At 35.1% G+C, this 12,171-nt stretch overlaps 1 protein-coding gene across 1 annotated transcript; it reads right to left on the bottom strand.

Moving 5' to 3' along the window:
• Positions 1-3,671: 3,671 nt before the first annotated feature.
• Positions 3,672-11,279, bottom strand: LOC116173134 (coiled-coil domain-containing protein 93-like; the record flags this gene model as incomplete). The annotated part of the gene is given in 10 exon segments (XM_031490418.1): positions 3,672-3,925; positions 4,037-4,157; positions 4,203-4,519; positions 4,569-4,786; positions 4,833-4,916; positions 5,322-5,366; positions 5,483-5,791; positions 10,246-10,357; positions 10,408-10,616; positions 10,672-11,279. Coding segments are annotated over 10 exon segments (1,752 nt in total). The 3' UTR covers positions 3,672-3,678.
• Positions 11,280-12,171: the final 892 nt, after the last annotated feature.

Here is a 12,171-nt window from a genome sequence, read left to right as displayed (position 1 = left end):
GAATGACGAGAATTAGTAAGAGAGGCCATTAGTCCATAAGACGCCATACTGCATCTCAAGGTGCGAACGCAGTATAGTAACAAAAAAGGTTTAGGAGTGACCAACGACTGACTATATTTATCAAAAGGCGATTCCAATGAGGAAATGCAAATGTTACAAATAAAAATGATGTCAATTTCTGTTTTTATATTCTTGATTTAAATAAATGATTGTTTTATTAATCTTGTCTTATTTTCAAGGTAATTATGGATGCGAATCAGTTCAACCAATTCTTAGATCTTCAACAACTATTTCAATGCTTGATTACTTCGCATATTCAACAACCGAACCGATTCAAAATCATGTCAATAAATTTGATATTTTGATGAAACTTAAAAAATACATTACACAGAGTGAGTTTTTTAAAGTGGTACAAGGCGCTACAATAAAATATTAAAAAAAGTCATTGTACAAGCAAAAAAAATCCAAACTAAAAGAATTATAATGAATTCGAGAAACAAAATAAAATCCACGTGGCAAATTATAAATAAAAACCTAAATAAACAAACAAAAAAAACTACCTACATCTATTTCTTTACACCAAAATGGCAAGGTTATTACTAATTCTGAACACGTTGCTAATATTTTCAATGACTATTTTGTTTCCGTTGCGCATGAATGTAGAAAAAACATACCTCCAACATACGAAACTACGAAAGTTATGCCATCATCACCAAATTCTTTCTATTTGCTGCCTGTCACAAAAACTGAATTGTTCAATGTTTTAAATAATTTAAATAATATGTTAGCTTGCGGTCACGATGGTATTCCTATAAAAATATATAAAGAAGTGTTTGATGAAATATATCAACCTTTGATTTACTTAATTAACCTTTCTTTCTCTTCAGGGGCTTTTCCAAGCCATGGTAAAATTGCAAAAATTAACCCACTTCACAAATCAAAATCGAAATCAGAACCACAAAATTATAGACCAATTTCGATCTTAAATTCCGTATCGAAAATACTAGAATCTCTCATAAAAGTTAGATTAATTGCCTTTTTGGAAACCCATAAATTGTGTAATAGTTCACAACATGGCTATAGAGTAAATAAATCAACTACCACAGCTTTACAAAGTATGTTACACTACATACACACTGCGCATAATAATGGCAAGGTTGTACCATCGTTAAGTTGTGATTTGTGGAAGGCTTTCGATCTGGTTGATCATGACTTGTTAGTGGACAAGCTATACTCATATGGCATTAGAGGCGTGACGCTAAATTTATTGAGATCCTTTATTAGTGATAGGTGGCAATATGGGTGTACCCCAAGGATCTATCCTTGGTCGTATATTATTAATAATTTTTATTAATGACCTGTTTAACTGCTTCGATCCATCTTCATGTGATATCACCACATATGCAGATGACACTACTGTGGCTTGTGTTGAAGAAGAGTTAGAAATTAATTTAAAACGTGCGTTATCAACTCTTATTAATTGGTTTAATGCAAATAAACTTTTACTTAATTTGGAAAAAACAAAAATTCTTCTTTTTAAGAAAAATATGGGTTTTGATATCGCTCCACTGCGTTACCAGTCAGTTCAATTAGAAAGGTGTCAATCCTGTACCTTCTTAGTAGTTATTATAGACACAGAACTTAGTTGGAAAGATCACATTGACCATCTGAAAGCAAAATTACATTCATCGATTTTCGCATTGTCCCGTTGTAAAAATTTATGTGACCTTTTGCAAATCTACTATTCAATATTTGAAAGTAAGGTGCGATACGGTATCTCATGGGGAAATGCTACTAGTCATAGAATTGCTAGCATATTTAAGGTTAAAAAAAAAAGCAATCAGGGTAATGTTTTCGCTACAGAAACGGGAATCCTGCAAACCGTATTTTAAAAACTTTCAGATTGCAACCGTCTATTCATTATATGTGCTTGAATGTTTATGTTTCGTGTTCAAAAACAAAAAATTATTTTCATTAAATTGTGATAACCACTCATATAATACGAGAACGAAAAATAACTTTTCTATAATGAGCTCAAAAAGTAAGGTGCATAACTCGTCCTACCTACAGATGGGGGTGAGATTTTATAATGTCCTTCCGGCACATGTCAAATGTATTACAATGTTGGCTCCTTTTAAAAACCAAATTAGAAAAATTCTTCAGCAATGGTGCTATACACACTGGATGATTTCTTTACGAATATCAAAAAATGCTAGTCATATTAAAAAAAAAAAAATTTTAATATATACACCTATTTACGTTTCTTTTTTATAGATATATTTATATTATTTATTGTACTTTATTGTGTTTTTTATTTATGTTATTGTGTGATAGTTACACCACATTCGTGGTTGCAATAAAATGCTCTCTCTCTCGTTATCTCGAAAACTGTGTCTTTTCTCAATGTTTAGAGGGGGGAGTAACTTTTGACATTTTAAATGAAATAGGAGTAGGTGAAGTTGGAAAATGAGCCGACAAAAAGGACCTGGATGCACAAATACAATAGAGGATGAAGATAGAGAATGCAAAGGGAAGTAGAGTAGTTACAAAGATCTAATATAAGGGAGTGGTTACCAACATATTTATGGAAGGGAAAAAAAAAATTAATAATGACGAGATTCAGCTGACACTTTAATCATGACATGATGAAATCGGGAGGAGAATTGAATAAAATGCAGAATTTTGTGCGTAAGAAAATACAAGAACAAATAAATATATTACACACACAAGGCGAAACCCGGAAAACCTCTTATGGACAAAAAACCTGGCATAATCCACATAAATAAACTACGACAACAAAATGCAAAAGAGAAATACACATCTCAAATTGTATAATAAAAATCCGGTACCGACTCAAAATGCAATAAGTCAACAAAAACACAAGAAGCGTTATAAATACAAGTTGAAAACAACGTCAATCAATTCAGTACAAAAACACATCAAACAAATTTACGATCAATTTAAGTAAAACAACTAGTAAAATGCATGTACGCAAAAAAAGGACTCATACAAGAATCATCAAACCTTCTCGTATATTGCAAAGACACAAGAGTTGCAGTCTGCACGAGATAAGCAAGCAACATATACAGCGAACTACATGAGGTACTCCATGGAATAGTTAAATGCAAGCAGCGTACTGACAATAAAAAATACATATAACTAAACAATATTAAGGCATAATCACTTGTGCAGTATAACAGTGCTACAAGTGAAATAGAAATGGTGACAAGAAAAAAGAAAATGTCGAATATGTGAAGAGGAAAAAGAGAACATAGAACACATGTTATGAAATTGGAAGGAGATGGAAAGGACAAGGAGAAGCAGAAGTGAGGTGCGGGAAGAACCAAGAGGTGAGAAGTGGTCAGTTTTGTTTATACCTAGATGGTTAATAAAATGTGATTGTTACCCATAGCCAAAATGCCAACACTAAAAACCACGACGAGAAATGACAACCCAAATCTTTAAAAATGTTTATTTCAGATTTCGAATGCGGTACAAATTCGATTTTCTTCATTGTATAATTTATAAATAAAATATTTTAATATCGTAAACCCTTACGTGAAAAATGTAACACTTACTCCAATAACCAAGATAAATACGAGGTCACGCGTGCACGTAACAAAAACAATATACATTCAGGCATTAATATCACATTTTCAATTTCTATTTATAAAATATTTAAAATGCTTGTTGATGCGAAAGGAGAGCTTCGTGCTTTCTGCATTCTATACTTAGCTGTTTAAGAGCGACCACGTACTTCCTTTGTTGCTCTATTAAATTCTGTAAGGTATCGCGTAGTTGGTCGCGCTTTGACTTCTCCTCGTCGAGCTTGGACTCGATCCTTTGCTTTGAATTTTTAAACCAGTCCGCGACGAATTCCATTTGTTTTAAAAATTCGTTCTTACCGCTACTCGAAGACATGGCCCTATATGCCGATGATTTAATTAAAAATAGGATACAAAAATATAAGCAGATTCAATTGCAGTCCTGAGATGAACAGGATTGAATCTCTTTATATTTAGTACTCCCAACTTACTCGGGATAAGTATCACATATCGAATTTAAAAGACCAATCTCTCGTTGAATATAATTACGGGTATCTTCAAGCGTATTATACAATGTATAGTATTGTTTTGTTTCTTTATGCTTTGCGGCAACTAAAACAAAAGTCAAACATTTCAGTTTTTGTACGTGATATTTACCTTGATTATACAATTCTAAAAATCTCTTTTGGTACTGAGCTAATTCGGCTCGACTAGGAATATCGTCTAATTTTCTTTGTAGTAGTACAACCGCGCGGTTCTTCTTCGCCAATTGCAACCGTAACGCCTTCACCTTGTCGCTTTCATCTTTTAATTCGGCGTGCCACTTTGAATCGGGTTCGTCTGGCGTTTTTTTACTTTCTTCGATTCGATTTTGTAGACTAGACAACTCTTGCTTGCACTTTTCGCGGAACTGCACCTCTTGAGCTTTTAAATTATCGTTTAATATAACTAAATCTTCCACTTCTTTTAAATTCCTGCAAGAACACCAATGACCACCACACGAGACTTGCTTAGCGACAATACTCAAAATTCTCCTTCTCATCTCGCGATAACTCATTTAGCGCCTTATCCGCTTCCAATTGTTTACTCGCGCAATTGTCGATTGCCAATTTATTTTCAGATACAACACTCTTGAGCGATTCGATATCCTCGGCTAGCTTCGCGTTTCGTTCCATTATCGTTTGCTTCTGCCGTTCGAGTACCGCTTTTCTTTTCTCCTCTTGAGACTTGATACCCCCATCCTATTTCTTTCATAATTAAAATTGTTCAATAATGGATTACCCTTACCTCCATTTCTGACTGTAAAGTTGCATAATGCTTAATTAATTCCAAACGTTCTTCTTCGTTTAATATGAATTGGTCTGGATCGTCCTTTAAAATAGAGAGAGAGTTTGTAAATGGATTAGAAAATTGGGAATTTATTTTTATATGAGGGGGAAATGGCAAAGGCATTTAATCATTTATATTTGTTGCTTAATTTTGTTTAAATGTTTTATGTCGTATTTTGATTTTATTTTATTATTGGAAATATTTTGATTTGTTTTGAGCTAGCTGGACAGGTGTTCAGGGTGGTGTGGTGACCACATAGACAGGAGTGGATTACCCTTTATCATTGCTGTAGGAAGCTAAGAGTGGTTTAAAACATGGTTAGCATATTTTGACATTTATTAAACCTGCAAAGATCAAGAAGACAACAAACGGAACACCTGAGTAGCCATTTCCTCCTAAATTTCATTTAAAAAAAGGTTAAGCTAAGACTAAGCACGGCTTACCCACCTCTTTCATTGTTGCCATGTTATGCAATAATTGCTGAATATCGAGCTAAAAGTAAAGACACCAATAACACACACTAAAACAGCCAAAAAAATTATAAAAGCACAAATCAAAACAGCAAAATTTCAAAAAAGCACTACGTGAAAATCTGTAATTTTCCGCACCTTAGCAGTAGGGTCATGTTCAAACGAGTCCGAATCAGTCTTAGATGCACTCCTTTCACCTCTCAGGCCGTACTCCAATAAAGTAATTTGTACTTTCGACGGTAAATCATCGGGCGGGGCATTCTTTCTCCTATAATACCGGTGCGGCTTGTACACCTCCTTAACTACGTTTACATTGTTCATAATCTGCCTTTCGACGTCTGCATTTCGATTTTTTAAATGGAACTCCTTACTAAACTGACTAACCGCATAGGAACGTACAAACGCCGACATTTCCTGACGAAATTCCATCGACCGTTTCACCAGCCACTAAATGAGATCCTTAATTAGAAGCCCTACTCGACCAATCATCTATGACGAAGGCGTAGAGGGACCATGTAAGATTATTTTTGTACTCGAGACTTTAATGTCTTAATCTAAAGTTTAAACTCTGAAATACAGATTTAAACCCTCCTTTCCAAAGCCTTCCAGGTTCACCTAGCTCTGAAAGGGCACCCCAAATGTTACGTATTTGCCCAATTAATACTGATGGCACTGCAGAAGAATAACACATACTCAAGCAATAGTTTATTCAATACTGACTATATGTAAGTATATTATAATGACCTTACTGATATCAGTCCATAACACCAAAGACCTGTAAACACCCCCCCCCCCGACCAACGGTACGATTTTATCCATCCTTAAGACTATGATATTTGAAAAGAGTCGAGGAAGGAGTCCTTAGAGCTGAACACAGGGGGGTTAGAATACCAGCAGTATACAAAGGTCTAATGACAGTTGCAGGGAAATTTGTTCTTTTTCCCTTATACCCCCCCCCCCAGACCACGCGGTTTGATATTCTTCATCCTTAACACTACAATTTTTAAAGTCTAGGAAAGAGCCCTTCGGGCAGAACGTTTTGAGGCAGAACCTATAACCGGGGGTTTAGGGCAGGGGCGGACTGGCACGGGGGGGGGGCGGGTGGCGATTGCCACCTAGCCTGTAGATCATAATGGCCTGTTGGAAATTTATAAGTATGTGCTGTATTTAGTTTCTTGCACTATTAATAAATTATTAACACGTTTCTCTAATTGGGGTTGATGTTAGGTTGGTTGATGTTAGTTTTTATTCTGTTTTAATTGAAGTGTTTTAGAATGAATTTATCATTTTTTGTCGTAGTATTTTGAAAGTGCTGAAATACAATGATAGGCGACGCACCTCGTGTGGATTGTATATTTTGTTACTTTTAATTATCACCTGCAATTTAAAAAAAAACTGTATGGTAATTGATTTTCGAGAAAGGAGTACGTTAAAATGTTTTTGTGGTGCACCTCAGAGCTAACCCCCCCACCCCTCGCCACCCTCATTACTACACTAATACTGTAATGGCCCGTAAGTACCCAGTCCGCCCCTGTGTATAACCTTCCTTTTTTACCAAAATTCAACTACACCAAAATTTTTCGGGGAAAACACTTTTTCTTATTAATTTGGGCGCGTAGAATCCAAATCAATTCGTACTTTTTCGATCAGACTTCTCAATCTAAAGCTATAGACTAGATACCTATTTCGAAAAAAAATTCAAAGGGCTGTAACTTTTGAACTAGTAGCCCAATCTTGGAACTGTTTGAAATTATGGATTCTACAGGCCACATTCTATAAGAAAATTTTTTTCCGGGTCGATCTGAGACAATTTTTTTTTCGGGGCTCAAAAAAAGGCAGTGTATAACCTTCCTTTTTTACCAAAAATCGACTACACCAAAATTTCTCGGGAAAACACTTTTTCTTATTAATTTTGGTGCGTAGAATCCAAAACAATTCGTACTTTTTCGATCAGACTTCTCAATCAAAAGTTATAGACTAGAAACCAATTTCGAAAAAAAATTCAAAGGGCTGTAACTTTTGAACTAGTAGCCCAATCTTGGAACTGTTTGAAATTATGGATTCTACAGGCCACATTCTATAAGAAAATTTTTTTCCGGGTCGATCTGAGACAATTTTTTTTTCGGGGCTCAAAAAAAGGCAGTGTATAACCTTCCTTTTTTACCAAAAATCGACTACACCAAAATTTCTCGGGAAAACACTTTTTCTTATTAATTTGGGTGCGTAGAATCCAAATCAATTCGTACTTTTTCGATCAGACTTCTCAATCAAAAGTTATAGACTAGAAACCAATTTCGAAAAAAATTCAAAGGGCTGTAACTTTTGAACTAGTAGCCCAATCTTGGAACTGTTTGAAATTATGGATTCTACAGGCCACATTCTATAAGAAATTTTTTTCCCGGGCCGATCTGAGACAATTTTTTTTTCGGGGCTCAAAAAAAGGCAGTGTATAACCAGGGGCGCACTGGTCCGGGGGGGTGGGTGGCGATTGCCACCTGGCCTGTAGATCATAATGGCCCGTTGGAAATTTGTAAGTATGTGCTGTATTTAGTTTCTTGCACTATTAATAAATTATTAACATGATTCTCTAATTGGGGTTGATGTTAGGTTGTTAAAAAATTCTGTTTTAATTGAAGTGTTTTACAATGAATTTATCATTTTTTGTCGTAGTATTTTGAAAGTGCTGAAATACAATGATAGGCGACGCACCTCGTGTGGATTGTATATTTTGTTACTTTTAATTATCAGCTGCAATTAAAAAAAAAACTGTATGGTAATTGATTTTCGAGAAAGGAGTACGTTAAAATGTTTTTGTGGTGCACCTCAGAACTAACTACTACACTAATACTTTAATGGCCCGTAACCTATGCAATTCCACCTGGCCCGCAGTTACCCAGTCCGCCCCTGGTTTAGGGGATATAGAATACCCTCCCCCCTACACAAAGGTTTTATAACAGTTGCAGGGAAATTTGTTTTCTTTTCCTGATACCTCCTAGATCCCTGGTTTGATTTTGTTCATCCTTAACACTATGTTTTTTGAAAAGGGTCGAGGAAAGAGTCCTTAGGGCTGAACGTTTTGAGGTAGAAATCTTAAAAATATTTTTGTTCAATGGGAAAATTAGTTTAATAAAATTATCTATAACAGTTTCCGAAAATCGGGCGACGGTCGTTGTGAAAGACCCTGTATATTATTATTTATTACCTACATATTTCAATGGAACATGAACAAAGTTACCTCATGTCTGCACCTTAAATTTTTTAATTTTAATCTAGCGTATCATGAGCATGTTCAAACAATCATTTTTAGACGCGAAAGCTTGGAAAAATTGATTTGATTCATTTTAGTCTATGCAAATATTTTAAAAAACAAAAAACGCCCAAATTTTTCCAAGCTTCCCGATTAAGAAAACTGACTGTCATGGCACACTAAATTAAGATTTCGAAATTTAAATATTTTTAGATTAAAACGTCAGAAGTGGACATGAGAGTACTATCGAAACATGTAATACACAGAGGGTCCCATTTAAAATTCAAACATTGTTATCATTTCGGGTGCAACTAGGAATCTCAAAAATTGTTGAATACGGATTTGAATTCATATCTATAATCATTTTGTTCAGCATAGAAAAATGTACGCATGTGCCGCTTCAGAGCGAACGTGAACAAAGATATGTCTGGCGATAACAAGAGCGGGTTGCCCGATTAAAAACTAGTACAAACTGTGAAATGTGGGAAGAATGCTCTTGTAAAGTTCTCGAGAATTTATGGGAAATATTCGCCTAAATTTCCGATGTGCGAATATTCCCGAATATCTCCACAAATATTGCAAAATTCGCTTGGAAATATTCGCGCCCCACACCACTAATTGTGATAGACAGAGAAGATCAACAGACCTGGACGGATTATCGCTTAGTTGACTGCCGTGCCACAGGCGGAGCTCGCATAGAAACCTATTAAAATAAGTAAAAGAAAAACTTAAGATTTTCCCTATCCTTTGGTAAAAACGAAATTAAACTATCTTTATTACAGGCTACTCGAACCCTGTATTATGTGTAAACTCAATGAGATTTGACAACGTTGATTTATTTTTGAGGTCTAAGCTTCTGGGGATCCGCCCTGCTTGGCTGGAAACTAATTTTTGACATAATTTTGGTTTTTAAAAACCAAGGGTGCCTTCGAAATGTTCAACAAAAATTGCGGAACTATTAATGATAATTGATATACCTACTATATATAGCACAACCGACGCGTCCGCCATTTTGGAGCCTACTGACAATTGACGCTTGCCAAACGTTTCATGTCCTGCATGTATTGTCTTATTGTTTAAAGAAAAACCATTGATTTTTTAACGTTTATAAGTACATGACCTTACAGTTTTTTGTGCAGATTTCGATTGGTCTTGGTAGAGGTTGATGGGAGAGGTCCCCAATATTTTCAAAATTGTTCTTTGACTACATTTTCTGATCTTTTTCTAACTTCACTGCGCCCCCAAAAATTTCTATGTCACTTTTCTAATCTCTAGATCCTGGAAAGCACCTGAAAGAGTCTGGCAAGTATCAGAAAGCTTTCAAGATCCTTCTGGGTGCCTTTCAGAGCCCTTTTTAATTTCAGAGCTGTTTAAAAGTAGGCATAAGCATAAACAGATTCACATTTAATGTTGAATGGCTTAAACTTTAAGAAAAAAACTACTGTAGTAAGCTAGTAAAAAGGCATATCCCCCTCACTGGCTCATTTCCCTTACAATTTGGGAAAAACACAGGGTTTAGGGGAATAGGTCATTAACAAATAGGTGTACAGTCAGAATGTACTTAGATACAGAGTTTAAACTTTAACATTTAGAGCCCAAATTCGAGCTTAGAGTATCCTACATGCCACCCTTCTGCCCCTTCGTAATCACCTACTTGTACAACCGGAAAAATGTGAACACAATCTAAGCCTTGAATTTGGTGCGGTTCGATTCTGTGCGGGCAATTGAGCTTTGGCAAGACCGCGACGATCTTTTCAGTTAAAGCTCTAAAACATAAGCGGTGTAGGTATAAATTTTGATAAGGATTGAAAGTTACATTTTTTGTCCAATCGTGGAATTCTCTTGGAATAACAGATCGACATCTACATCAATACTGCACGATTCGATACACCAAGTCATTCCGCCGATTATCTTATCGAAAGGTGAAAGGCCCTTAATTCGTGCCCGAAAGTATCCGGCAGCTACCAATAGATCGAGTATCTCCTGAAGCTTAACCGACTGCTCCTCGTCTTCGCGTACTTCGACCTAAAATCGAGTGGCGAGTTAAAAGAAATTGCGGTAAAACAAGCGAAGAATCTACTTCCACTTCGTTTCCATCGCCCGCTTGTCTGACGGAGGGTTTTTTAACGTTACGAAATTTTTGATGGATATCGGGATTAACTGTGGCCATGGTTGGGGAGATTTTCGCTGGAATTCTACATAATTTCTGAAAAGTTTTAAATACCTAACCGTAAAAGATGTGAAACAAGTCAAAAGGGGGTGGACATTGAACTTTTGACGATAAGAGCAGGTTTGCCAACTTGATATCATCAATCCACTGCAACAAGATCATAGAGCGACAGAAGTAGCAAAGTTGTTTCAAAGTTTGCAGTACAGCATATTGGTGGCGTGGCAGTCGTTTTTATGAATCCGAACCCTATTCACTTTTTTCCACTGATTAGCGTCACAAAAATCCTTTTGTTAAAATACTTCTTTTAATCATAAGCCCCTATTTAATATCTTTTTTTTCTTTCAGAACGCAAAAAAGGGATATGGAGCTCGCGTTCGATCCCCTTGCTAATGCGTGTTACGAATTTAAACTAAGTTATTAGAAACTCTGAATATGAATATTGCATTATTTTATTGTAATTTATTGTAATGAAACATAATGTTTTCCAGAATCGTTTTTATTTTTTACTGAAGTTATTTGAAAAGACATTTCAAAATAAATAACACATTATTATGGGCACTTTTTTCCCTCCACAAGATGCTAGTTTTAAATTTTAAGTTTCGTCTCCGGTTAATCAGCAACTTTGTTTTTTCTTATGGAAGTCATTTTTACTTTTTGTGTCATATTTGATAGATTTAGATTTCAAAAATGTAAATATCACTATTTTTTAAATATTGTTAAAATATCTTCTTTTTTGCCTGGGCAATTGTCTTGAGTAGTGTATGTTCGTAGTTTCTTGCGTTTTTACGAATTAATAGCGCCATTTCTTATTAAAAAATAATGATATTCACATTTTTGAAATTAGAAAAAAATGCTCTACAGTACGAATAATAAATGGTTTTGGATATAGGGATGATTGCCGAATGACTTTTATTGACCTAAAAATATTAACCTTACCAGATAGAATGATCTATTCGAAAGATAATCTTCATCAATTTAAATTGCAAAGTGATATAGGTACATCATCATTTCCCAAGATCCCGAACTAACATAAGGCCAAATTATTACCGTTTAGCCAAGACGCAAAATGGACTAGTGTATGTACGTCTCCCAAAAACTTCATCTTCCAACGCAAATAAAAGAGTTGACTAGACTACAACTAAAAAAGAAATTAAAAGAAATACTATTTAAAAAAGCATATTACGCTATTGAAGAATTCAAATATATATCTAGTCTCATATAAAACCTGTAAATTTATTTTATTTTATGTACACTTTATTTATTCCACTAAATGGTAACTCGTGCCTTGATGCTTATCAGTTTTGTATGTTCGTCCCATCATATGTCGTTTGTTTTTTATTACATCCTTGTGTCACATATACGATAAGTACAAGCGTAAGCTAAATTATTATTATTAATTTATCTAATCAA

Source organism: Photinus pyralis, unplaced genomic scaffold (assembly GCF_008802855.1).
Source record: "Photinus pyralis isolate 1611_PpyrPB1 unplaced genomic scaffold, Ppyr1.3 Ppyr1.4_LG6, whole genome shotgun sequence".
Classification (NCBI taxonomy): Eukaryota; Metazoa; Arthropoda; class Insecta; order Coleoptera; family Lampyridae; genus Photinus; species Photinus pyralis.
This window is presented reverse-complemented; position numbering and strand designations above follow the sequence as displayed.